General features: G+C 46.4%; 11 protein-coding genes across 11 annotated transcripts, besides 2 other annotated features; 5 read left to right on the top strand and 6 right to left on the bottom strand.

Moving 5' to 3' along the window:
• Positions 1-269: 269 nt before the first annotated feature.
• Positions 270-1,940, bottom strand: TSTA_050400 (pogo transposable element, putative; the record flags this gene model as incomplete). Its single annotated transcript, XM_002485509.1, has 2 exons — positions 270-1,021; positions 1,046-1,940. The coding sequence occupies 2 exons, from the start codon at positions 1,938-1,940 to the stop codon at positions 270-272; spliced, it is 1,647 nt and encodes a 548-aa protein (XP_002485554.1).
• Positions 405-1,895: a mobile genetic element.
• A 1,562-nt stretch (positions 1,941-3,502) lies between the features above and the next one.
• On the bottom strand, positions 3,503-4,543 carry TSTA_050410 (uncharacterized protein; the record flags this gene model as incomplete). The annotated part of the gene is made up of 2 exons (XM_002485510.1): positions 3,503-4,254; positions 4,317-4,543. The coding sequence occupies 2 exons, from the start codon at positions 4,541-4,543 to the stop codon at positions 3,600-3,602; spliced, it is 882 nt and encodes a 293-aa protein (XP_002485555.1). The 3' UTR covers positions 3,503-3,599.
• A 272-nt stretch (positions 4,544-4,815) lies between these two features.
• TSTA_050420 (uncharacterized protein) lies at positions 4,816-5,869 on the bottom strand (the record flags this gene model as incomplete). Its single annotated transcript, XM_002485511.1, has 2 exons — positions 4,816-5,508; positions 5,560-5,869. The coding sequence occupies 2 exons, from the start codon at positions 5,867-5,869 to the stop codon at positions 5,048-5,050; spliced, it is 771 nt and encodes a 256-aa protein (XP_002485556.1). The 3' UTR covers positions 4,816-5,047.
• Positions 5,870-7,856: 1,987 nt separating this feature from the next.
• Positions 7,857-11,098, bottom strand: TSTA_050430 (monooxygenase, putative; the record flags this gene model as incomplete). Its single annotated transcript, XM_002485512.1, has 7 exons — positions 7,857-8,123; positions 8,178-8,403; positions 8,452-9,242; positions 9,613-9,940; positions 10,002-10,148; positions 10,202-10,337; positions 10,390-11,098. The coding sequence occupies 7 exons, from the start codon at positions 11,096-11,098 to the stop codon at positions 7,923-7,925; spliced, it is 2,538 nt and encodes an 845-aa protein (XP_002485557.1). The 3' UTR covers positions 7,857-7,922.
• A 238-nt stretch (positions 11,099-11,336) lies between these two features.
• TSTA_050440 (lung carbonyl reductase, putative) lies at positions 11,337-12,373 on the top strand (the record flags this gene model as incomplete). Its single annotated transcript, XM_002485513.1, has 5 exons — positions 11,337-11,345; positions 11,392-11,567; positions 11,622-11,982; positions 12,030-12,086; positions 12,148-12,373. 5 exons carry the CDS (start codon positions 11,337-11,339, stop codon positions 12,304-12,306), a joined length of 762 nt encoding a protein of 253 aa, XP_002485558.1. The 3' UTR covers positions 12,307-12,373.
• Positions 12,364-12,424: a microsatellite.
• Positions 12,408-14,492, top strand: TSTA_050450 (pentachlorophenol 4-monooxygenase, putative; the record flags this gene model as incomplete). The annotated part of the gene is made up of 5 exons (XM_002485514.1): positions 12,408-12,546; positions 12,605-12,779; positions 12,829-13,195; positions 13,242-13,552; positions 13,611-14,492. The coding sequence occupies exons 1-5, from the start codon at positions 12,470-12,472 to the stop codon at positions 14,490-14,492; spliced, it is 1,812 nt and encodes a 603-aa protein (XP_002485559.1). The 5' UTR covers positions 12,408-12,469.
• Positions 14,493-14,871: 379 nt separating this feature from the next.
• Positions 14,872-16,132, top strand: TSTA_050460 (12-oxophytodienoate reductase opr, putative; the record flags this gene model as incomplete). The annotated part of the gene is made up of 3 exons (XM_002485515.1): positions 14,872-15,090; positions 15,138-15,468; positions 15,525-16,132. 3 exons carry the CDS (start codon positions 14,872-14,874, stop codon positions 16,130-16,132), a joined length of 1,158 nt encoding a protein of 385 aa, XP_002485560.1.
• Positions 16,133-16,173: 41 nt separating this feature from the next.
• On the bottom strand, positions 16,174-18,692 carry TSTA_050470 (uncharacterized protein; the record flags this gene model as incomplete). Its single annotated transcript, XM_002485516.1, has 3 exons — positions 16,174-18,026; positions 18,079-18,495; positions 18,542-18,692. The coding sequence occupies 3 exons, from the start codon at positions 18,690-18,692 to the stop codon at positions 16,174-16,176; spliced, it is 2,421 nt and encodes an 806-aa protein (XP_002485561.1).
• A 638-nt stretch (positions 18,693-19,330) lies between these two features.
• TSTA_050480 (allantoate permease, putative) lies at positions 19,331-20,779 on the bottom strand (the record flags this gene model as incomplete). Its single annotated transcript, XM_002485517.1, has 5 exons — positions 19,331-19,726; positions 19,776-20,317; positions 20,372-20,537; positions 20,586-20,612; positions 20,660-20,779. The coding sequence occupies 5 exons, from the start codon at positions 20,777-20,779 to the stop codon at positions 19,331-19,333; spliced, it is 1,251 nt and encodes a 416-aa protein (XP_002485562.1).
• Positions 20,780-21,247: 468 nt separating this feature from the next.
• Positions 21,248-22,472, top strand: TSTA_050490 (oxidoreductase, 2OG-Fe(II) oxygenase family, putative; the record flags this gene model as incomplete). Its single annotated transcript, XM_002485518.1, has 3 exons — positions 21,248-21,544; positions 21,595-22,073; positions 22,134-22,472. Exons 1-3 carry the CDS (start codon positions 21,319-21,321, stop codon positions 22,470-22,472), a joined length of 1,044 nt encoding a protein of 347 aa, XP_002485563.1. The 5' UTR covers positions 21,248-21,318.
• A 409-nt stretch (positions 22,473-22,881) lies between these two features.
• On the top strand, positions 22,882-24,803 carry TSTA_050500 (glucose transporter, putative; the record flags this gene model as incomplete). Its single annotated transcript, XM_002485519.1, has 6 exons — positions 22,882-23,175; positions 23,231-23,547; positions 23,598-23,744; positions 23,796-24,166; positions 24,222-24,509; positions 24,571-24,803. The coding sequence occupies 6 exons, from the start codon at positions 22,882-22,884 to the stop codon at positions 24,801-24,803; spliced, it is 1,650 nt and encodes a 549-aa protein (XP_002485564.1).
• Positions 24,804-26,747: the final 1,944 nt, after the last annotated feature.

Here is a 26,747-nt window from a genome sequence, read left to right on the forward strand (position 1 = left end):
AACATCGTTGCTGGGATGACACTCAAACTAGGATTCTAAAATCTGGATAAGACATTTATCTTTAGGCAAGGCTGGCACATATAATGTTGGGAATATCACCTCACATCACATATCACCTTTGCCAGCTATTTACATCCATACTAGATCATCTAACGTAATTCACCACCGAAGCGGCACCACTACCGAGCCGGCATTTTTTCCCGAGCGCGTACGCGATATTGATTTCAAATCCCAATTTTCAAAGCCACATACAAATTATATACAAAAATCTAACTACTAATACGACTAGGGCATTGGTTAATTCTATGCCCCATAACGTTACAACCACTGCAGCGATATTGGCGGCGTACGACTGCTTGAGAAGCTGGGAGCTCCGGCTCAGCCGGAGTAGTAGTAACAGCATGGGATGCCTCAACCTGACCTTGTACGAGCGCTTGCACTTCTTCTTTAGTAACCCCTTGCTCAATAGATATTTGCTTTTTAGATTTTTGGCGCTTTTGCTTCTCTTTCTCATGTGCAGCTCGTAAATCGTAGTTCTCTTTCCGTACGAGTAAAACATCATTCGCTATCATTTCGTAGGCTTTTGACAACCGTACAACTGCCTGATTGATTTCTTGATTTTGGTTGCTTTCTGTACGCTCATTTATACGTTTATTGATTGTAGTCGACTGGCGTATAAATTGGCGTATATTTTGAGGTGTTTGTAAGCAGGATGATGCCGTATTGCTTGATCGACTTGGAGGGGGGGTTGGTGTCTTCAATCGAATATTAAGCTGTTGTATAACTCGATCTGGATTGAAAGGCACTAATCCAGTGGCTGCGAAGCTATTCCGAATAGTTTGAGCTTTATATGCCACTGTACGAGCCTGTGGAAATGCTGTTAAGAAGTCCATTTTATCAATATGATTGAAACCAAGCCTCATTCGTTGCTCAACAAGCTGCCCATAATGTCGCTTTAAAACAGCAAAACAGCCAACATCAAGAGGCTGTAAGAGATGCGAAGAATGAGGTGGCATACAGACTGGAATAATATTATTCTCAGTACATATATGGTCAAATTCTGGAGTCAAATGGCTTCCATGGCCATCAAGAATCAACATTCGATATTTTCCAACCGTACGACCATTAATATAGGGAATAAAATGGGTTTTAAGCCATTCTAATCCTATCTGATCTGTAGTCCAGCCATTATCGCTAATATTGATTCGCCAATCATCTGGAAGATCATCAAACCAGCCTTCTCGTACGTTTTTCTTTGCTTTGAAAATCACGTACGAAGGCACAGCCCATCCAGTTGAATTTGTTGCCTCAATTGCAGTCACCCATTCTCGATTTCCAGGCTGTAAAAGCTTCGGCTGAGCATATCGATCGCTTCCAGTAATAACCTTTGCAGTTGCACAGAGTCCCATAGCAAAGCCAGTCTCATCAAAGTTGAATATATCTTCCGGTAAGATGCCGTACTCAGATATAGCAGCTTGTACGCGATCAAAATGTTCTTGTATTATCTTTGGATCTTCGCATTTAGCACGTTCGTAGTTGTATTTCCTTGCGAATTTGGAATCGATCTCTGGACGGCGTTTAATCAGTTTAGTTATCCAATTTTTTCCAACTTGTGGTTTGCCATGTTGTGAAAGTATATAATTAGCCATTTCTCGTACAAGAGAATGCCGGGGGGGTAATCCACGTCGATCTAAATCAAGCACCCATTTGACAAGCGATTCCTCTTCATATTGAGTCAATTTATGGCTGTTGGCGCGTACGAGAGATCTTTGTTGAATACCATTGAGTCTATCTTGTAAAGTTGTCCGGGGGATCTCGTAAATCCTTGCAGCTTGAGCTACACGTTGAATTCGGCCATTCTGTAAATCGGAAATTGCTAATAAGATTCGTCCCTCTTGCTCATCTAAATTTTTCCGGTTTTTATTGCGAATTGGTGGCATATTGACGTGTTGAATAATATAAAATCAATATCGTGTACGCGCTCGGGAAAAAATGCCGGCTCGGTAGTGGTGCCGCTTCGGTGGTGAATTACGTTAGTATGCGCGCAGCTTTTTGGTCTAGTTGGTCAAAAGCCCAACATATAATAATGGCATATCATTAACCGCAGAGTCGGATTATTTTTGAATAGAGGAAAGAGTCGCTTCACCGCATGAGCATATACTTCTAGATAGCCTATGTCTTAGAAAAAAGTATAAAGAGATGGGATCAAGCTGTTAAAATATTGCATACATTCCCACATATGACTTTGCTCGGTCTCACTGAACGCCCCTAGAACCTTGCCACTAATCACCCAATCATGCACGGTTCTCGCATTCTCCTAAGATACTCCCGGCGCCATCGATTCCAGCTTCTTCACCGTGTGTAGATCAATCTTCATCATAGCTGTGAGGTTGGGCTGAGCGGCGTCGGGGCTGACAAGGGCCACCTAGAATTCCCTAATATAAAATAAGTAATTTACAATTTCCTAAATGAGATTAGCCATGTGCAAGTGGACCTATAGAATAGAATAACCTCATCACTGTCAAGAGCTATTATCTTAGAGAGCTTCCCAATACTCATCCCACTTAAACTCTAGGAATCGGTAGTAGAGCATCAAACGTAGAGCTGATATCGATATTCTTATAGAGCTGATAGAGGCGTTTAGCTTTATTTGGTGACAGCCTCGCCCAACACCGCTTCTGAAAATGAGCGTTGTGCTCTTATTGATATTGGCGGATTTTGCGGTATATCTCTCCGTCACTAGGCTGCCTTTCGTTGGTATATTCTTCGATGAGTGCGGTACGTAACTCAGGACTGAATGTCTAGAATCTTCTTAGTTCTACTGAGGGCAAACTGGGTGATGATCACCATCAAGATAGAGGTCAACAGTCCACCATCGGTCCCCTTCTGGAAGAACTTCAGCACCAGCTCGAACGCGATGTTGGCCATGAAGACAGAGGACCTGACTGGCAGAGAATTGAAGGTGGAGAAAATTACTCGGCGCAACAGTCAGTAGATCGTTCGGGGTGACCTGTTTCAAACCCTAAGCGCCCCCGCTCAAATACAGTGTTACAAGACATCACAAGGAACTACAGTACTACACTTATGGGACACCACCGTAGGAGTATAAGTGACGGTGAACCGGGCGCCGGAAATGGCTATCTTCAGCGCCAGTGTTTCCAGCTTCCTTTTTAACCAAGGCCTTAGTCATCACAGTCCCTCTTCAATTCCACTCGACCTACGATAGATGCTAGGTTATTTTCAAGAGGCTATTCGCAACTTGAAAGAAATTTGTCTTGATAAAGTACATTCTCAACCAAGACAACAAGGCTGGAGAGAAAATTAAAGGAAGGGAGAAAGATGGCCCAGACAAAGCAGCAATATTATCATTCAGAGGCCCACGATAGTCAAGTAACATTACAAATAGAACAGTCATCAGCATAAAGATGTAAGACATCAGCAATCCAGGCCGATTATTATATGAGACCCTGGCTTGAGTCTCGAGCAGCCACTCACCTCCCTACAAATATTTCGAATCAACACGTCCTGCGTGAGTATAACATCGTCTTCGATGAGGTCTGCCGCTTTGTGGCCAACGAACATATCAGAATCGAGACGACTTATAGGAGACTCTGCTCACTCCAGATATCCTCGGCAAAACTTCTCAGTTCTTGCTCGGGTATCACTAAATCTCTCTCCAGAGGCCGGTGAGGAGGACGGCCAACAACCTTATCAAAGGATAGATCCAGCTGTGTGGTAGTCGTGGTTGTGCTATTTATGTAGGACTCTCCAGTAACAGATGTCGTGTTATTCGTTCGAGATAATTTGAGGATTGCAGTATGACGTGCTGAAAGAGGAGATGACCTTGTAGCGACGCCATATGCTTGGGGAACAAGTTCCCATCGGTGAAAGGTGATATCGGGATTTTCGCGTTTAATGCTAATCGTAACCACAAGTTTCACAGATGAGGAATAAGTCTCAAGCCAACTGCGCGCATCAAGAGCAAGTTGTCGCTCAGACTCTAACAATCCTACTTCCACCACAAAACTCAGCCTTGCATTTGTCGAAGCCGGAGCCCAGCAGCAGTCAGCCTCCTTTTTCCAATTTCCAACCGTAGTTGTTGTCGAACCGAAAGGCCTCACGTCACGATGTACGTTCATCGCACGCAGCTCGAGAGAAATCAGCGAATCAAATGATATTATTGCAAGTTCGTGTGCAGGATTCGGCATGACTTTCGCGATCAAGATTCTGGTTTCTGCATTGAAAAAGAATCGACTGTACTTGTTTGTTCGCGACCGATCATCACTCAGTCTGGAAGATTGCGCCGGGGGACAGACGTGAAGACGAGGTGCTGATCCCGAGTTTGGTCTTGCTGAAGCGCTCGTTGACGGCGTTCCAAGGACTTTTGTAAGCTCTCGTTGGTAGTGTATGGCTGCTGCTTCACTTCCTTCGCCAGTTGCGCAAGAGGGTCCTCAGATTCGGATTCAACTGACGAGAACTCAGAATATGAGAGCTCAGAAGATGAAGACAGAGACGCGTTCGAGATGGATCGAAGGAAGGCCATGATGGGTGAGAAGGTAGAGTGGGAAGTGAGAAGGAAATAAGAAGGTAGGCAGGTAAAATAGGCACTCTCGACTGATAAAAAGAGGAAGGCGGTCTCTTTTTTGCCTGTGGTTATTTTGATCGTGATATGACGGGCATATTGGGTGGGGCATTGATCCAAAATTGGGAAAACTAACCGGATATAGTAATTCACATGTCCTGATATTTGTTGGATTGTACGTAACAATCTCAAGTGGTATATCTCAACGTATCAAATTATGTATGCAAGAAGTATGGAATCCTTGATCCTTGTTGTCATTGTTCTTGTCTCTAAGTACAGTAAAGGTGGAAGATATCTTTTTACCCCCTATTCGGTGGATCAGTGTGTGTGGCTCGCTCTTATTGGCTGGATCAGCTTAGCTGATCCAACAATATTAGTTACAAGCAAAATGCCCAAGCAGAGCATGCATTTACCATTTATATAACAATCGCCAAATCCATGGACGGCCTGGGGGCGATAGAGCAATCAATAGGCCAAAGAAACCCTTCGTCCAATCCACTTCTCCCCGCGGTCCTCACTCAACAACATATTCTTCCAAATCCACCGGCCAACATCCGCCCTCGAAATAGTGTACCCAGTAACAGGCTCAAACTCCGTACCAGCCCTCACGGTCTTGGAGCTGGCATCCTTCGATTGGACAATGCCATCCCCTTTCAATAAGGTAGGGCGCACAATGACGACACCACGGAAAAGAGCCGAATTCTCCTTGTCGCTCAGAATCTCCTCCATTCTTTTCTTGTCCTTGTGTGGTTCCGCGAGTAATGAGTGATAGAGCGTCCTCAGGCCAATAGGGACATCTTCCTTGGCGCCTGCAGGTGAAGCGAGACCCGTGGTCGAAATCACCGTCACGACGGGTTTATTTTCTTGTTGTTGCTGCTCAGCGTATATTTCCCGTAAGGCAGAGACCAGTGTCGTGGTGGTCTGTTCTGTAATTTGCGGGTTGTCCATTTCAAAAGTAAGCAGTGTTCCCTTCTTACGGCGAGGGTAGGCGCCAATCCCAGAAATAATTGCATCCACCAGTTTTGGTGTCGAGTTGGCGTGGCCATCACCTTGAAATAGAAGCGTTCTTTTCACGGTTGCAACATCCGTAGCATCTCCCTGGACAATACTGAGTTTCTGGGCAAGGATGGCATCTGTGATACCGGGTTGTCTTTTCAAAGAGTCGATCAATTTTTGAGGGGTGCGTACCAGAGCAATTGCTTTGTAGTCGGAAGATAGCAGGAGATGGGTGAGGCAGGCATTGGTGCAGCCACCCGTTGCCCCGAAGAAGGCTACTGTGTAAGGCATTGTCTGACTTGAATGTATGTTTGAAGTGATGGGCTGTGTGAGTTGTATGTCGAATTGAGATAAATAATTGAATAAGTAATCCTGGAGAATAGGATTAAATCTCTCGAGAGGAGAATTTGAGCCCTCTTTATAGTTTTTTTGAAAGTTGAACATGGACATTGCAGGTTTCCTAATCAGGAAAGTCTGAAGGTCTCTTCTCCAGACCCTCCGGGATCTAATCTCAATGCGGTAAAGCTCCCATTGCTCTTTAGCCCTAGTTTTCTTTTTAGGGTTTGGATCCCTTCAGTGTGCACAGACATAGGTGCAAGAGTTGTTTATGATGAAAGTGATTTTATTTGCCCAGATGGATACTCAATCCAGGCACCGAGATTTCAGCTTAATTCAAGGATGACTCCGCCACTCAATTATCCATCCAGGGATTCATGATGAGCGTTGTGTTCACATGTCACTGGACGACTATCTAGTTATAGTGCGCACTCGAGGGGTGTTATCTAAGCTGAAATCGTGCAGGTGCCAGGTAGTTTTAACAAGGGCATATTTGTTTCTGATTGATATATGTTGGCCTAATTGTGACTCGCTCGAAATCGAACCCAAGTTAAAGGGCACCAAATAAATGAGGACAGCAATCCAAACTGTGGTATTACTGAACGGCCATAATTCTATTGCAATATGGGGAAAGGCCCGAGTTTCGATACTTTTCTCTATCAATCTGTCTTTGATTATCTGTTTTTGATCGGTAAGATTCTAGCATCCATAATGTGGTAGCTTTTTAATGCCCAATACTTCTCTTCCAGCGTATCCCGAAATCCTGGAACATGAAGCCCCGTCCCTTGGCCAGTGTTAACTGGTCGATACCTAGGTATTCGCGCCCCTTCAACGGGAACACCAGCATATTATTGAGGGATTGACATCCTTTTCCTTTGCGCATCTTCCCTCTCCCTCTTTCGACAGGTCTCACCGATTTGCTGGACGCAACGCCCAGGTACTTTCTATGTATCTTTCACCTCCTCGTCGAGCGTAGATATTATATCCATGAAAGTAGACCAATCTACCAACACATTGTCGCGATTATTGATAGGTATAGATTCCTATCTATGCTGCCCCAATGATCGAAAATCTTCTTGTTTTCCATTTATACCTCTCATTCCCTCCAATCTTTTTTTAGGATCATACCCCTGAATCAAGACTTTGTCTTCTACAAAGCATATCGAATAACATTATAGATCAATCCTATATGAATTGTTTGTTCCATCAGTATAGCACATACGACCATAGGGTGTGGAAAACAGGGCTTCCCGTCCGCTCAGCCGTACTTAAGCCACACGCCGGCTGGTTAGTAGTTGGGTGGGTGACCACCAGCGAATCCCAGCTGCTGTATGTTTTTCGTCTTTTTGACTTTTTCATCTTTCTATCCATTCCAGCCTTTCCAGGAACTTCTCACCACAGTCGCCAGCAGCCTGGAATTGCTGGTTTATATCGCCCCTGCCATGTCTGGTTCGCAATTATCGGTCATGTATCAACAACGAACTTGAGTGATTTCCCTTGAGTGACCGGGCCAATCTAAATCAGTAACTATTAGTGCCATCTAGGGTTAGAGATCGCCAATGTCATGAATTTTTATGAACGAACAAGTTTCACTGTTTTGCACTGGTGATACTATTCCAAGTGTGTGCCACGCCTCAACCCGCGCTATTGGCTCCGGCATTTTATTTCCTATTATATAATGGCTTGCTAAGGGCTGGAAGTGTTGGATTGGTAGGTTTATTCCAGGCCAATCCTGAAGAGGTTTTACTGGGATGAAAAGAAAAAGAAGTGACTAGCAAGATATGTGTGTATTCTGTTGTGTCTCTGCCTGTCCATCAGGTTTCAAAGCTGGGTTTTTATAAACATCCTTGGCGGGTAATTTGTGAGCTACCATGAGGGGTAAACCTTGAAGGTTCAAGGCTTCTGCCTCGCCGGATCTCCGGGTTATCTAACAGGAAGTATTACAGGACATCTTAATCTGATGCAGAAAAACCCAGTAGACCGCGAACAATGCGCTATGCCATCATAATCACCATGCAAGTTCTGGTCTGGTCATGCAACTAGCGGACTCTACCTGTGAGCAGAATTGTTCCTCCTCAACCAACTTCTCGGTCATAGTCCCAGGCAGCTTAGGTACAGCAGGCCATATTTCTTGTTCTCCTTGCTGCTCTTCCTTTCCACGGTGTTGCATGACTATCTCCTTCACACGATTCTGGAAATAAATCGGTCCCTATCAACCTGTCAGAGTGAAATATCCCAGGATTGAACTTTGACACGCACACACCTTCTCCTTGTTTGGGTGAAGCTCGCCATTTACAAAGACCCCGCCACCAAGATTGCTCTGCGCTCCGACGCACAGCTCCTTATCCTCCTCAAGCACCTGCCGATAAAAAGTGTTTATTTCGTCGAATTCTTTGTCCGTCGCATTTTTATGTCGGTATACTTCATTTTCGATCTTACTCTTAGTCGCAGAAACCGGAATCATGCGTTGGATATAGAAGAATTTACCGCTTTCTGGTCAGCTTCACATCTCAAGGCGGTAGTAGTATAGTACTTACGTGACTGTCACTGATGTTGTTGGAAAGAAATACGTAATTGCACGCTTAAACTGGGCATCAATCTGCTCCTTATTGAAAATGTGATGTTCCATGTATCCGGCAGTAGGCTCGACGCGATACCGAGGGAGATCCGACACTTGGCTGATGAGTGGATGAGAAGTCGCGCAGTGATAGCACTCATTGTAGTTCTCAATTACCCCCTTCCAGTTTGCCTCCAGCTCCATATCCCAGTAATGGTCATATGTGTAGTCCCCGGCAAAGTCAAAATCTTGCATCCGCGGTTGCTCGTCGATTCTCTGGAACTCATCTTCCCATTTCACATCCGGCTCGCCTGCTTGGAGGTTTACCCAGATGAAGCCAGCGTTGTCGATATGAACATGAATGGGAAGTAGCTCATGCTGGCTTTTGTCGAATTCTGGGACGGTTTCGAAGCGCGGTGCCTTGGAGAGATTCCCCTTGAGCCCGTAGGACCACCCATGGTATTTGCAGCTAAGAATCGAAGTAGATCCAGAACGGGTCTGCACGATGGGGAATGCGCGATGCCGGCAGATATTATGGAAGCCGTTGATACTACCATCACGGTCTTTGATCAAGAAGAATGAATAGTTTGCGACTGTGAAGGAGAGAAAGTCGCCTTGTTTTGTAAATCGGCTCGAATGCGTGAGGAGGATCCAGTGCTTGGAGAAAATCGCTCGGCGTTCTAGATGGTACATCGCTTCAGAGCGATACCATGATGCAGGAATGCCTCGGGGAGGCTCTTTCTCCGCCGCCTTCGATGATAAGCCCAAGTACTGCCACATGTTTTATATTATTGTGTTAGGTCAGTCAACTACACAGATTGCTGTCATAACAAAGACCTTCGAGACGTATATATACGGCATAACTTCGAGTATACAAGAATGGGGAAGCTTCTACCGGGGCTCTTATTCCGGCTGTCAAAAATGGGGGTGGGTGCTGTGGGCTCTCTTGATAAGCTGGATTATCTTCTCGGGCTGTCCGAAACGCATTCCTGAATTTTTGGGAAGGCTTTGAAAACAATATTCAATTCGCATTTTCTAGCTACAGTCGGGGCTCTACCATATCACTCTCTTGGACATTCCAATAACGATCGACCTGAATACTGTTAGACGAGATTCGTAGACCGCAAGTAGGAGAACTCACATCTGCGATATGATCATACCCCAATAGTTTTGGGGCCAAGCCTGGATCTCTCCAGGCTAGAGCTTCGCCTTCAGGTGTGGGTATCATCTGCATCTTTCGATCTCTTTCCTGTTGTTCCGGTCCGTCGTGCAGGTGGTATAGATACTGCTGAATGTTTCCGCGATCAACAACCATCTTTGTACGCTCCTTGCGACATTGTTGGAAAACAGAGAGGGCGTGTTTTTTCGCATTCAGAAACTCGGGCGACGTCTTCATGATATTGGGACGATTAGGGAGACGGGATAGGCATTCGCCGAGAACGGCACCGTCTTCAAAGGCCATGCCGGCTCTAAGAGATCAAACTCCCTCAAAATCTGAAGTAATGAATGGTAGAAGAAATTATATCTTACCCAGAAGCTAGATATGGCAAAGTGGCATGCACAGCATCTCCCAGCATTACCCATGAGCCAGACGGGTGAGACCAGTCAAAATCCCCGAATCGGATGCAGAGCCTCCATTTCTGCACCGACTGGCAGAGCTTCAGTAGCTTTTTAATCCTGCTGCTATTAGTTGAATTCAGACCTGTATAACGGCGTTTGTAAGTACCGACCGTGGATCCCAGCCTTTGAATAATGCGCACATCTCCTCCACATTTCCTTCTATCGTCGATGCGCCAGTCTCAGGGATGTCGTCTGGCACAAGTAACACCATGTTGAACAGATGTCCCCCTCTAAGCACATAGTTGACTATGGCAAATAATTAGCTAGATAGAGACAAAAGGCCGTGAGAAAGACAAACCAGCATGAGCATCAGGGCCCAGCCAATAGTTGACTTGTGGCTTGTCCACAAAGGGAGCCAATTCTGGATCTTTTCGCATATCTTCGGTCGATAACAATAGACGATATGCAAGATCCCCCGTTTTGACTGGTGGATCGCTGCGCCCAAGCAACTCCTCTGTCAGCTTCCCAAACACGCCGTCTGCTCCAATGACTAGATCGCTTTCCCACTGTCGACCATCCACAGCGATTGCAGTTGCTGTGGCTCCATCATTGCTCACGCGAACTGTTCTGATGCGTGCATTGCACGTTATTTGCACACCAAGTTCTAGGGCTCTTTCCATCAGACACCGCTGAAGATCAGCACGATGAAAGTCCCGATACCATGTTCCGGGATAATGGCTAGCGGATTCATGAAAATCCAAGTGGGATATTTTATTCCCCTTCCATCCATTAAAGTTACACACACTCGGATGAGTCATATGTGGTGTCAACACCTCCTCCAGACCCCAGTATTGTAGGACGCGCGAGCTGTTAGGAAGAACCTGGATACCAGCGCCGATTTCTTTAATTTCTGCGGCAGCTTCGAGAACGTGAACACCGTGTCCGGCCAGAGCACAGCTAATGGCGGAGCCGAGTCCTGCGAGGCCAGCTCCAACAATCAGAATATGAAGCTGGCATGCAGGGCAGCGGCTTTGTTTTTGCTTAATGTGAATGCGAGGGGCCATCATGGACGCTGATACAGGTTGTGCCAAAGTCAGGATGTGAAGCGAATCGGCTATAAAATATGTATTGCAGATGGAGTTTCGGTATTTATGATAGCTTTCATGTATTTGAGATTGTATGGATCAAAGATGGGGGTGAGATGCCGATATCCCACGCGTTCGGAAATTGCTATATCTGGAGACCTCTAACACGTACATTGAGTACTGACACTGATCCTTTCCTCCAACATTAACGATCTGCATCATGTCAAAAGTACGTTTCAAGTTACACTACCCATGTCCTCGCTAACACTGGCTAGTTTTCGCTCCAAGGTCGAACTGCGCTGGTGACAGGAGGTGCTCGAGGCTGTGGATTGGCCTTTGCACGCGGGCTGGCAGAGGCAGGGGCGAACGTGGCAATTTTCGATGTGATAGATCCGAACCCTGCATTCTACGATATCGAAAAGGTTTGCAGTGTTCGTACAGCTTACTACAAGTAGGTGTTTGAAGTTCTTATTCACCGCCCGAAATCAACGACTGACCGTCGAAGAGTCGATGTTTCGTCGCAGGAGTCCCTTGAAAATGGTTTCGCCCAATTCCAGAAGGACTTTGATAATGCCCTCGATATCTGCGTCCCATGCGCGGGAATCAATCGCCATCTCCCTTTCCTGGAATTCACCTATAAAGAACACCACGATCTAATATCGATTAATGTGCTCGGGCTCTACTTCACTGCTCAGTTGGCGGCAAAACAAATGATCGCGAACGGAACGAAGCATGGGAGCATCGTCTTGGTCGCCAGTATGGCCAGTCATATTGCAGTGAGAAGCCAGCTGTGCAGCGCATACTGCGGTACCAAAGGAGCTGTGCGATCCATGTGTCCTGCGATTGCGAAAGAGCTGGCGGAATATGTGAGTTTCGGGCATATGCTTAAAGACCGCGCAACTAACACTGATAGGGCATCCGAGTTAATTCGGTTTCTCCTGGATATGTACGGACAGAGATGACCGCAGCTGTAGGTTTTTTAACCAGGCCCAACCCCTCATCCGTCTAACAATACCTAACGGAATTGACAGTTCCCGCATCTTGTTCAAGGCTGGAAGTCCGAAGCCATGAATGGCCGAATAGCTGAGCCAGAAGATATCATGGGAGCGTGTGTTTTCTTAGCTAGCGATGCCAGTGCGTACATGACGGGCCAGGATATCGTTGTGGATGGGGGTGTGACCCGGTGGTAGTGAACAGTGAAGATAGAACAGGAGTGGGGGTTGACACATATGTGGACCCAGCAGGATCATATATATACTCTTATAATATATACATACACATATGCAGTACAGATATACATGTGCATATGAACTTCCGCCCATTAAGAAAAAAAATCAGCTATATTGGCCGGAAATGATTGCAAAAATGGCTGTTGACGTTTCGACGACCGTCGTCGTAGTCGGTGCCGGGCCGTCGGGGTTGATGCTCGCGTAGGTCGGCTCCAAAGCAGATTAGTCAATTACACTTGGTCAACTTACAAGTTTGCAGATGTAATCTTGCTCGATTCGGTGTTGATGTTAGGATTCTGGACGATCGTCCGGACAAGACCTCCACAGGCAAGGCGGATGGCTTGCAGCCGAAAACAATTGAGACGTTTAGACAAATGCGACTTGCTGACCCATTGCTGAGAAATGCGGCACGCGTTTATGATATTTCTTTCTGGGTATACTAATTTCAATTGAATTGCGGATAATACGGCTGACAGACGGCAGCAATCAACGGCAGAAATACCGCTCCGGCGAACAGGACGCCAAACTCACTACCCTGACAATCTCGTTGGTGCTTCAGATCCTTATATCCTTCTTGCACACCAAGGTATGGTTGAAGAAGTCTTGATTGACGATATGGAATCGAGAGGTGTCTTCGTGACGAGAAGTAGTCGCTTTGTCTCTTGCTCGCGCGAGTCAGGCACAGGAAAACTGAATATCACATACGAGGACATGTCAAGCAAGACAATCAAGACCATCCGAGCCGACTACCTTGTTGGATGTGATGGTGCCCGGTCAAAGGTCAGGGAATTTATACCGGATGCTCAGCTGGAAGGAGAGACCACCAACGCTTCCTGGGGCGTACTCGATGGTAAGTTCAACCGGCGGTTTCGGCACAAAATCATGCTAAGAGATAGGTGTCCTTGACACCAACTTTCCCGACTTATGGAGTAAAGTTGCGGTACGCTCACATGTCGCGGGCTCGATCCTTTGGATCCCTCGTGAGCGCAATATGACGCGACTATATGTCCAACTGAGCGAAACCGACGGCGAACGTGTTGAGAGATCCAAGGCTACCGCAGAATATGTCATGCAACGAGCCAGAGACGCGATGTATCCCTTCCATCTTGAGTGGAAAACCATCGAATGGTTCGGAAATTACGTGGTGGGCCAACGGGCAGCGAAGCACTTTATGGATTCAGATTTGCAAATATTCATTGCAGGCGATGTATGTTCATTCACTCACCCATCCTAAATCCCGTGTTCTTTACGCTGACAACCAACAGGCTGGACATTGCCACTCGGCTCTTGCAGCTCAAGGAGCAAATACGAGTATGCATGACAGTTTTAATCTAGCATGGAAGCTTAATCTTGTTATTCGTGGTTTGGCCGCACCATCGCTTCTAGCTACCTACGAGGAGGAACGACAAAAGATTGCCTACGATCTCATAAACTTTGATGCAGAACATTGCAAAGCTTTCTCCAAAGACGATTCAGCGCTTACTAAGAACTTTGATGACAATATTCGCTTTATCTCTGGTGTGGGTGCGGAGTATTCCGAAGGCATGCTGACCCGAAATAGGCATACCATACTAAGACCCCTGCAGTCTGGTGCCCTGCAGATTCCGGGAAGAGTCACTCGCTACATTGATGCTAACCCGGTAGATATTCAGCTTGATATCCCACTATTGGGCCAGTTCCGAATATACTTCTTCGTCCCAGACGTTCCAAAGGGACTTGGGTTTTTGAGCGTTATCTGTGAAGGGTTCGGCAATGCGAGTGCCATGGGGACATTATCCTCACGAGCAAGGCAATCTTATGCGAAAAAGCCCCCAACAGCGGTGCCATCAGACGAGTTTTTACAACCACTGAGATATACCTCCGCATCCAGAGCGTTCACGTACGCAATGGTGACTCAGTCTTGCAGGTCTGAGTTCGAAATAATAGACTTACCGAAAGCACTACAAGATAGTCGTTGGACATTATATCTTGATAATGTTGACACACCTCGCTGCACAGACAAATGGTTTGGCACTTTGCAAAGAGAACAGGTGGGAATAGTAATTGTGCGACCAGATGGATATGTCGGAGCTATTGATACATGGGGGCTCACGGAGGGCAAGGTGGCGGGGAAGAGGATAGAGGACTATTTTGCATTCATGATGTAAAGTCAGAATTATCGAGCACTGTGAAAATGAGGTTCATATTTTGCAATATTTACATGGGCTTTGTTAGCTGATTTCCACTTAGTGGATTGCTCCCAGTAGGAAGCCCACACAGAGTGCTCCAAGAGGCACTGGTCGTTTGTCGGTAGCGTCAGCTAGGTAATAGCTATACAAAACCAGACTTGGCAGGTCTTTGGAAGTGCAAGTCCAGGAGTGGGGGGCCTACGATGGGGGTGAGTTACAGTCAATTTAACTTCAAATTAATTGTAGATAATGGTGGCCTATCCCACCGCTATCCCACCTTTCATAGGCTTAGATGATATATAACGACGTCTGCCTGTCTAGAGGAGAAGATCTAATACAAACTGCACAGGATTTCACAATGGGCTCAATCGATATTGTCGGTCCTCTCTTTCAACCCCTTCGCTTGGGCGCTGTAACCCTAAGCCATCGAGTTGTCCAGGCGCCCACAACTCGTATGCGATCGACAAAAGAGTCAGATGGTGTTTCTGTCCCCAACGACCTTAATGTCGAATACTATACGCAGCGCGCTTCACCAGGAGGTCTCATGATAACAGAGGCAACTCCGATTAGCCGACTTGTATGTATGAATGTATTCCTACCCGTATCCTCGCTAACACAGCCCAGGCTGCTGGATATCCAGGTGTACCCGGAATTTTTACGCCCTCTCAAGTCGCGGGTTGGAAGAAGGTCACCAGCGCAGTGCACGCCAAAGGAGCCTATATATATTGTCAACTATGGCATGTTGGTCGGGCCACTGTCCCTTCTTTCATTGAAGGAAAGCGAGCCCTCAGTGCTACCGACGTCCCGATTAGTGGAAAAGCGATGGATGGCAACGAGTACGCTACGACACCTCCGCGGCCTATGACAGTCGAAGAGATCCAAGAAACTGTAAAGGAATATGCGGCAGCCTCCAAGAGGGCGATCGAAGCAGGATTTGACGGTGTTGAAATCCATGGTATGAATGACAGCTACGTTATGAGATAAAATCCCATGTACTTATATGTCAAACAGCCGGGAACGGATATCTCTTGGATCAATTTCTCCACGATAATGTCAATAACCGGACTGACGACTATGGCGGCTCTATCGAGAAGCGATCTCGCATTGTTCTTGAAGTCCTCCAAGCAGCTGCAGAAGCCATCGGTGCAGAACGTGTAGGCATTCGCCTATCGCCATACAACTACTTCCAAGATACCCGCGACTCTAACCCTAATGTTCACTGGCTTTGGCTTTGCTCGCAAATCGCTGCCCTTCCCGCAAAACTGCGCCCGGCATATGTGCATATGGTTGAGCCTCGTTTCGATGAGGTTCTGGATGAAGATGCGAAGATGGTTTCTCTAGCTGGGGGGAAACCGTCACTGGATGTGTTCAGACCGACCCTGAAGAAGGCCGGCATTGCATTTCTGGCTGCAGGGAATTTCAACTCCCAGAATGCTGGACCAAAGTTACTTGAGGATGGGGCTGATGCCGTTGCATTTGGACGGCTGTTCATCGCGAATCCAGATTTGCCTCGACGGTTGAAGGAGGGACTGCCATTGAACCAGTATGATCGGTCAACCTTCTATGGGGCTGATCCGCCGGAGAAAGGATACACTGATTATGGTTTCTACAGTATATAGAGGAAGACAAACAGGGCAATGAAAAATAATTTATTGAACTACTAAGACAAACCTACTAGTACCTTCATCGCATCGTGAACAACCGCCCATCGAACAGATGCCAGCTGCTGTGCCATGGCTGCCACCAAAGGCTTTGGATCATATTTTCCCGATAGTGCTGTCAGCTCTGTGGTACTCGGGCAGTTGGTCATCATCACAATAAGTGAAGATAGATCCACACTCAGTCTGCCTTCTGATGACGAAAAATCCATGCCGCGATGGAAAACCCAGCAAGCCAACGTAGCTAGATAGAGGCACCAAGAAAAGTGGAAAGCATCTTTCTGGTCCCAATCATGAAGACTCAATACCGCGTCCTGCAGCAGATGTGATGCGTGTCGTGCGGCAGCTGTTGATGATCCGAAATCCTCATGAAGCCAACGAAGAATATTCCGCTGAGATCTTGATTGGTCGGCTGGAGTAACTGCTCGTCCTAGAATTTGCATTGCTCCGGCCACAATTTGCAAGTCCAAGACTTCCACATATAATGCAAGGCAAGCGGCGTGATAGAGAGCATGGGCTTCCATTTTCAATGCGGTGAAACGGCGCGGATCAGCTGTCTGTGCCAACTTCATAGCTAAGCAATCTGCATCAAAGTCCACCTTCCAGAGATCGTAAGACCGGCTCATACGTGGAATCCAAGCTCCCGCCCGCTCAGGCGTCTCTGACCGTAGCGTAATTTGGTCTCGACGCTTGAGATCAGCAGATACAGACATCAATCCGTGTAGAACGAAAGTGCGAGAAAAAGCATTCAGCTCTCGAGGTCGAGACACAGATCCTGGTGTAATATAGCCTTTGAGAACCGTAAGGAAGGGTCTGTTTATTTCGCCGACAGCCAAGTCTTCCCACTTTTGAGCCGACGATGCTTCCCAGGCGGCGGCACTACACGGTAAACAAGATCTGATCTCGAATGCGGACATGCACAGAGATTGAGAGAATAGGACTGCGTGTTGGGTATCCCACATGAAACAATGCATGGCTAGTCTCTTCCGCTGTTCAGCATCCATAGCTTGCCTCCATGCCTGCTCTAGGCCGTCAGATCGAGGCAAGTGAGGCAAATCTTGTATGTTACAGCAATTACTGCGGCGGATGAGTTTGATTAGTACACAGTGGAATAGCTGGGCGCTTTCTCGCTGTTTGGGGCCAGCTCTCATCTTTCCAAAGCAGTCGATCAGAAGCATTGTTTGTAAGACCCAAAGGGCTGGCTGTGGAGAAAAGTCCTGATGGCATAGAAGCTGATTTCGAAGCTTATCATGGACTCCCACGGCAAGCTGATGAGCTTCACGAGTGCTATATGTAGCTCCCATGAATAGAATAGCTCCAAGAAAAACTGGATCAACTATGTCTGGGTTGAAGGTCGGTTGATGAACGAGCGGATATGTCACATTAAAGCGGGAAAAGAAAAGATCACAATATTCTTGCAGCGCCCCCAAAGTAAGTAGAGGCGAGTCCACGGTCAAAGGCTGACCATCAATACCCATAGGAGAAGTCTGCATCACAAGAGATAGAATGCCTTGCCGCGAGTTCTCGCACAATTGTGGCAGTTGTGGTCGTAAATTGGGCCCCAGAAACGAGGGCCCAGACATCCAATCCAGCTTTAGGATTTCAGGTGCTACGCGGGATAGTGTAACTTGTGATTCCTGCCCTTTATTCATCCTTGAAGCTACCTCCAAGAGGGCTGATGGACCATCATAGTTGTCTATTGGCTGAATGTATCCTGTATCTAGAGCATTGGGGAACGGCTCTGTATCGAAACCGAGCGGAAAATCAAAATGATGAAAGGCATCGTCGAGAGAGGCGACATCAAACAACCAATTATAGTTGCAGGTCGCGGCAAAAGGCAGATTGAAGTCCGTCGCTATACTCGTTAGAAGAATTGGAGCGGTATGAGAGAAAACTGCAACCCATACCGGTGTCCATGCCAAAGGAATCTATAGTCCCATCTAACCCGACATTGAATGATCCGTCGGCTGCATCGGACTGTCCAGGAATGGGTTCGGCATACGGCTCAAAGGGACCGCCGGGCACCATCGGTGCCAGAAATGGATCTATCTCATCAATTGATATAGAAGTCGGCTCGCTGCCAGAATTAGGCGGCGATAGGGGGGCTTCTCCCACGTGCTGTTCTTCCCCTTCCTCTTCTACAAAATCCGAATCCGAGTATGAAGGAGCGCTTGTAGAACGCGCTGCCCGCATCTCTCGCTGCGATGGGCGCATAACAATCGTGCCATCACGGGCTCTTCGAGCCCTCTTTCGCGTATTCAGTACACCTAATCCTGGACCACCTGCTTCTTTGTCTCGTTTCTCATGGCGCATCATGTGTCGGGCTGCGTTCATTAGTACTGGGTAGATCAACTCGGGCAGAGGCCTTACCTAGCAGATCTGGGCGCCGAAAATGAACCGAGCAGCGTTCGCAAGTTAAGCCATTGTGCGGCTGTTCATGATTGAGTGCATGCCGGCGCAGATGCTCCGCGCGAGTGAAGCTTTTCTCGCATCCGGGATATTCACAAGCGTGGTTCTTCATGGTGTTGGAGTATGCATTAAGAAAATTGAAGTTTAGTCATGTCAGTTGCTGACCTTTGACGCTAAATAACCAATGTCTGCCACTGATAAGGATGGGGGAAGAATCGACTGGTGATTGGTGTCTGATATGCTCCCAGTCGAAAGTTCCGCCCTAGTTTATTAGTAAAGGGGTGGGGGGGAATTGGCGAGGGGGATCCAAGGAACTGCAATAATTAACAATACGCAATGGATTAACTTAACGTTAACTAACTAGTTAGTTAACTGGTAAATACTAGCCTGTGAAGAAAAACATCTTATCTTTTATCAATGTCTACTAGATATTAAGTTCATCTTGGTCAGGCATAAATCAACTTTGCGCACCCCATCGCCACCAATAATTCTTGTTAAGTTCGCTATACCACCTACAGAAAATACCGCCATTCCTTGCTATTACTTCCTTCTTTGAACTGACTGGTATCCACTTCATCTGCTCTCAGTTTCAGCCCTTGTTCTCGGTCGCGACGCCGATTCTCCAATCGCATCCACAACCCTAATCCTGTCACAAAAATGATGCAGACTACATTGCAACAGCAGGTTGCAATCAGCGTTGGAATATATCTGTTGTGCATTAGCATCTTTCTTCTCCCCGGCAAGGCTGGCTTACTTGGGTGCGTATTCTGTGCGAAAAGTACCGGCACTCAGCACCCCAGCCATATTCCCCAACCCGACAAAAAGTCCTGTATTGGCTGCTCGGGAGTTTTCATGGACGGTATTGTTATTGTGCCAAGCATGAACGAGGCATGATGGGATGTATGCTCCAGATGCCATCAGAAAACAAGCAAAATAGGCCACCGCTTTGTGTTGGATCACGTCAATAGCGGCTAAGATAACCATACCTACAAGGGAAAGAGTCAGGGAAAATACAATGTGAAATGTTCTCTCGCGGAAATAGTCTGATGACTTGGCGACGCAGAGCAGCACCACTGCACCGACAAGATTTGGTGCTACAGTCCACAGATTTGTCTTGACCACGGAATATCCGAGACGTTGCACGATCTGGTTCGGTCAGTGCTGAAATCTTGCGAGGCAACAATCCATGACTCACGAGAGGGAAAAAGTTCATCGCTGTCGCGTAGGCAACGGGGTATGTAAAAGTGATGATGCACCAGATAGGGAACTGCCAGTCCTTCCAGGACTGAAAGCATTCCTTAAGGTTGAAGCTGGTTGCAACTTCCGATGAAGAGTCTCGAAGCAGTCGGGCTGTTGCTGACTCTCTCTCCCGAGCGTTCAGGAACCAGGCAGTTTGTGGGCTATGAGGTAATACGAAAATACCCATGATGCCAATTAGGAGCGTCATTCCGCCCTCGATAATAAACAAGTATTGCCACCCCTTCACTGACGGACTGTTAATTTGGAAGACGCCGAAAGAGATCAGTCCACTGAAAGCGGAGGCCAGAACAGCGAATGACTGTACAATAGCGAGGCGAAAGCCCATTTCTCCCCGGGTGTAGAAAAGTGTCAAATAAAAGGTCGTCCCAGCAAAGAAGCCGGCTTCAAAAACTCCCAGAATCATACGAATAGCGAGCATTGAGCCGAAATCTTTAGCCGCGCATTGACAAAGGGCAAGGATTCCCCAAACAATAGACACTTTTGAATAAAAGGTAAGAACTAGCTTTTAGGAGCTGTATGGGATGAACATACTAAATGAGAGCATGACTCGACCAGAATAACGCTTGATCAACAAGCTCCACGGCAGGTCGAACAGGCCGAATGGAATATAGAACAGAAGAATGAGTAACGAGTAGTCATTGCCCTGGAGATGTAAGTCTTTGTCAAGGCCATCTGTTTTAGCATTTGCCAGGTTGCTCTGTTTCTGTCAGTATTATATAACAGAACGTGAAAGAGCAAGACCCACGCGATCCATGCAGTCAAAGAAGTACATCTACGGGCGTCAGTTTGAATCTTCATCTTTTCTGAATGGTTTCTCACCAGACACAGCATAGGCAGCACCAAGAAGTCAACTTTTCTACGATATGTCCTTTCGGCCTCGGGGTCCGAATAAATGGAGCCTTGTCCGATATTTTCCTCGACATGGGGGGGTTTCTCCATCATTGATAGATTCAGCTGTATGGACATACTGGGCGCTCTCTTTTTCCTCTAACTCGATCTTTAGAATTACTTTGTCAACCTTTTGTCTTCAACCTATCAGGCAACAAAATACTCCGGTTGACAATTGATAACAAGCGTGGCCTTCTGAATGTTCTTATAGCCGCTTGCAACATAGCTCAGCAACACTCTGTTCATAACTAGATATCTACAAGACATATGGATTTGATATGCTAGACAGCAAGTGTTTGTAGTTATCCGAGCTAAGGTCTATCACTAACCAACGCATATAATGCGATAACAACCACAACGGTCTTATCGTCTAACTATCTATACCCTAGAGCTTACAACCCCATCTTCAGCACGACCCCCACCTTTGGCTCTGGACTGCTTGTTTCACCAGCAGGGTCTCGATAATGGTCTGCATATCTGTAGGTTTTCCGAATTCTTAAGTTTGTCGGGGATATATTCGAGCAAGATATCTTGTATACAGGCTCAGACATACATCGCAACAAGCACAATATTAGAGAACGCAAAACACAATGACGACAGCAATGGCTCCCCCGATCCTGGATTTCTCCCCATTTTACGGAAGTGACAGCGAAGCCAAGGCTAGATTGATAGATGATACCCGCAAGTGCTGCCTGTACAATGGTTTCTTCCAGATTAAGGGCCATCGCGTGCCGTTGGATCTGCAGAGAGCCGTCATGAAATGTGCTAAGCGCTTCTTCGATCTACCTTTGGAAGAGAAGATGCAAATTGACAAAAGTACCGACTTCGATTTGTCCTTGAAAACGAGCCTTGTCTAATCTTAGTAGATCTCAACACGTTCAACCGCGGGTACGAGCTTCTCCGATCGCAAATGCTCGAAGTGGGCACCGGTCCCGAGCTCAAAGAAGGCCTCTATATTGGCGAGGAGATTTCCGAGGATCACCCGTACTTTAAACAGAAAAAGCTGAATAGTGGCCCTAATCAGTGGCCCCAGACTATCCCCGACAAGGAGAAGTTCCAGAAGACAACAATGGAATATTATCATGCGGTATTCGAACTTGCGAAAGACGTGCTGAGTCTCATTGCCTTAACTCTGGGTGTTGACTCGTCATTCTTCGAGCCTCTCACCGAGGGGGCTGTTGCCACCATGCGTTACCTGCACTATCCCGCGCAGCCGAAGGACGAAGACGAGAAGCTCAACCGTGGTATTGGAGCCCATACGGATTTTGGATGTGTCACTCTTCTCCTACAAGATGAAGTGGGTGGCTTACAGGTCTTGGACATGCCCACTGAGCAATGGCTCGATGTCTGTAAAATATATACCCTTCTGAACCACAGGGCAGTAACTAACGCATTTTATCTGCAGGTTACGCCCGTCGAGGGAGCCTATGTAGTGAATTTGGGAGATCTGTTTATGCGCATGGCCAATGATAAATACAAGTCTAATATCCACCGCGTTATCAACAAGTCCGGCCGTGAGAGATATTCTATTCCTTTCTTCTTTAGTGGAAACCCGGACTATCTTTGCGAATGCCTGCCAAATTGTCGCGAGGCTGGCGAGCCAGCAAAATACTCTCCCATTACTGTCCAGGATATGGTGACTGGAGCATACAAGAAAAGTTATGGTCGGGCAGAGGAGTACAAAAAGAAGATGGAGATAAAGAAATTAGATTCTACGCCAGCTCTAGCGACTATTGAAGTGTAGGGTTATGGTTAAAGTTAGTTATAGCTAAATGGAAACGATACTACGTATTTTGAAACTGGATACATATCTCAAAATCAAGTTGTTCTCGACAAAATACCATCCATACTGTACATCCGTACCGTCTGCGCAATAATGCTGTCCTGAGATGTCCAAGAGCGATGTCAGAGCCCTTGGTCGACTTCCAGGGACGAAATTCTCAGTATTCCTGGTCGATAGACTCAGCAAAAGTGGGGGGGTGGTCGTTATCAACTTCTTTTACCTATGTTGTTATCATCAGATGTCGCCGTAACTGTTAACACATTATTGGCTGTTAACCACTGCATGCAGAAAGCATAACCCTAGAAGAGAATATATGAATTGGCATAGTCCGACTATGGAATGGAATCACAACGATCAAACGATTCAAAAAATGGATGAAATTCGCTCAGACGAGAAACGCAGTCAAGCTGTTCAGCCTGTTTACTCGGATGAGGGTGTTGGCAAGGTCATCGCCCTTGATGACGGTGAAGTTGAGCAGTTCTATGGCTCTTCCACCACACAGGCGTACCGCCTCAAATCGGAGCTGGTAGGGAAGTGCATGGAGGAGATCGGTATGGGAAAGCGAGTATACCGGACTCTTGTCTATATGAGAATTACCGCTCACAGAGTTAGGTTTCAATGGAAGCTCTTTGTCGTGACAGGTTTTGGATGGATTGTGGATAACGTAACTGTGGCCCCATACCATCGCTTCTATCAATAATAACACCGTTTATTATTAGTTCGCCTCCCAAGGCATCGGCAGCATTCAGCCTCCTATTAGACAAGAATTTTCGGATATTGTCCATGTCAGCTACAGTTCAGTTGCGTACTATACCGGCCTTATTCTAGGTGCATCCTTCTGGGGCATTTCAAGTGACTTAATCGGTCGACGGCCAGCATTTAACTGTACACTTCTCATAGCAAGCATTTTTCTCTGCGCTGCTGCAGGATCAATGAACTTCATAACATTTAGTGCTCTCTGGGCTGTCATTGGTACTGCAGCTGGCGGAAATGTTCCAGTGGATTCAATGATATTTTTGGAGTTTGTTCCTGGAAGGTTTGTGTATCTGCAATCCAACGGGCAATTCCATAACTAATAGGACCTAGTCATCAATATCTTCTCACTGCGCTTTCGGCATGGTGGAACTTGAGTCAGTTGATTGTCTCCTTGCTCTCCTGGGCGTTTCTAGCCAATTTCAGCTGCCCAACAGACGCGACGCCAGCAACGTGTTCCCGAACCAAGAACATGGGATGGTATGAAGCCCTATTTAATCCACGGACGGTTGCTAATTAGATGACTGTTAGGAGATATATATTAATCACACTTGGAAGCATGTCACTCGTTTTTACGATTGTTCGCATTTTTATCTTCAAGCTTCCCGAAACTCCACGATTTCTACTATCTCAGGGGCGGGATCAAGATGCTGTGGATGCAGTCAACTATGTTGCTAGACAAAATAGCAAGCCCGAACCTTTGACCATAGACATGCTTCGTGAGATTGACTCCCGGTTGGGTACTACATCCGGTGAAGAGGGCGGACACTCGGGTCTATCAATCAAGGAAATCGTGGCTGAAAACTTGCAAGCTTTCCGCGGCGAGCATTATCGTGGTTTGTTTGCAACCCGAAAGCTCTCCAGGCATACTGTTCTTATCTGGGTGATATGGTTGACTATTGGTAAGTTTACCTCTCAACCACACTAAACTTATAACTATTAACTATTCGCAACAAGGCATCGGCTACCCTCTTTACTTCAACTTCCTCCCCTCATATCTGGAAACCAAGTTTATCGAGAACTCTTCTCTATACCTAACATACCGCAACTACTGCATCACATCCGCCGTTGGGATTGTAGGGCCACTATCCGCTGCCGCTTTGATCAACACACGGCTCGGCCGACGGTATATGATGGGAATCTCCGCCATAGTGACAGCTGTCTTCCTTTTCGCCTACGTGGGGGTCAATAGCTCAACATCCAGTCTAGCCTTCTCTTGCATTACAAGTCTGTTGGGTAATTTTGGTAAGTGAGCATGAAAATTAAGGGATGCATATTGGTAGTTGGAACTAACTAAGAGTTTTAGAGTACGCCATTATGTATGCCTTTACGCCTGAGTCCTTCCCAGCTCCCCATCGCGGAACAGGAACCGGTACAGCAGCTGCGCTCCTAAGATTTGGAGGCCTCGTGGCTAGTCTTATTTCATCCCAGGCGGGGTTCACCAGCGCCCCCATTTATGCCAGTGCTGCCATGTGGGTAGCGGTGGGAGTTCTCTGTTTCGGGCTACCGTTTGAAACACACGGCCATGATGCAATATAGGGAAGATTTCTTGCGCAGGTACTGATATTAATGTTATATGGGATCCCTGAGGTATTGGATGCAAGTTAAGTTGAGATAGAATTAGGAAATTTGAAGCTTCCAATAACTGGAGATAGTTTCTCTAGTCAGCCTTTCATTGCACAAGAAAGGGGGTAAGGGCGCTATTTTAAAAAAAACTACAATCTACAATGTATAATTTGTAAGGTTGAGGGAAATTGTTAATACTATGTCATAGCCTAGAGCACGATAATCAATTAGACACAAATAATTGTATCAGCAATTGTGCTTTGTCATTTTCTGGCCGTATACGCATTTCAAAGCATTCATCTCCGGACTAATAGCCCGACAGTCAACATGGGCAAAATTTTCACAAGTACTGAAGGTAGTATAAATCCCTCAAGGCTAGGGCACCACTAACATTCAAAGTTATGCAACACAACAAAGAGGATAGCTGCTGGGTTGTTCTTTACGGAAAAGTCTACGATGTGAGCTTCTCCCTTGGTGTCGCTAAATATTCCATTATTAGTCTCTAACCAGAATAAGGTGACAAGTCTTCTGGCCAGTCATCCTGGTGGTGCGCAAGCTATTCTCCGCGTTAGTGGTAGAGATGCAACAGAAGACCTTAAAGCCATCCATCCACCTGAAACAATCAGCAATCTGCAGTCAGCATTTCTGGGGTCAATTGACTCCGGCGGAGAGTCGATACCTGCTCCTCAAACGGCTACCCCTGCTTCTAAAAATGTTGATGTTAATACAGTATTGAACCTCCACGACATTGAAAAAGCAAGAAAGCACGAGCATACTACTATTCTGCGGCTGACGACAAGATCTCGAAACACTTCAACACTCAGGTGTATCGGTCAATTTTGCTACGCCCACAAGTCTTTATAGACTGTATAAAATGCGACCTGGAAACTAACCTCTTGAGCTGCAAAGTCGATTGGCCAGTATATGTATCTCCAACAGCTATGGCACGCTTGGGACATCTGACAGGAGAAGCAGGGATAGCGGAAGCCTGTCGCACCTTTGGAGCGCTTCAAATCATTGCTAACAACTCATCTTTCTCACCTGATGTTTGAAATATGGGTAAATGGTGGATTTCGACGAGGTACTGATGCAGTGAAGGCACTTTGTCTTAGAGCAAAAGCTGTTAGTATTTAGTATTGGAAGATCAGTGCTTTGGGGGCTTGCGGCTGGTGGAGCACAGGAGGTTGAACGAACGCTCCAAAGTCAGTGATTATTCTCTTCCATAATGCACTATTGCACTGTACTGATGTTTACCTGTGCAACTCCTAGTTCTGTTGGATGCGATATCGACCTGCATGCGTCTCTTAGGAGCCACCACAGTCAAGGATTTAGGCCCACACTATGTAATAGGTACCTTCATTGCATTTTCTGGCGTTTACTAAGTTTCTGTTTTTAGGTGAACACCAGTATGGTCGAACAACAAATCTATCGAGGGCCGCCGAATACAGACAATAGCAGTACTTTGATATTAAAGGGCAAGCTCTAATCAAAGGCTCTAAGATTCCTTGAGAGTCCATCCAAAGATATAAACTTAGTAGAGATCCAATGAATGTAGTTTAGATTATGATATTATCCATGGACATATTTCCGCATGCAATTGTAATTGTACGCATTAGGTCTAGATTGTTCATACAACTGAAGAATTAAAGATTCTGTTTGATTAATGTCATCAATTACTGGAGATCTTGAAGATACCTAAATCGGGTCAGCCAAATTTATGCAGGGAGATTTGCGAGAAAATACCAAGCTACGTCTACTCATTTGGTAATAGTAATTACTCGTAGAAATTATAGGACAGTTGACAAGACGGTCTATCTAAAAGTTTTCAACTCTCTAGACATGAAAGACCTAATATGGTCAGCTTTCTTTCGACGTAAAGTCATTGATTAGTTAGGGTTAGGCTGCGTCATGGACATA

This window comes from Talaromyces stipitatus, genomic scaffold, assembly GCF_000003125.1.
Source record: "Talaromyces stipitatus ATCC 10500 scf_1105507295515 genomic scaffold, whole genome shotgun sequence".
Lineage (NCBI taxonomy): Eukaryota > Fungi > Ascomycota > Eurotiomycetes > Eurotiales > Trichocomaceae > Talaromyces > Talaromyces stipitatus.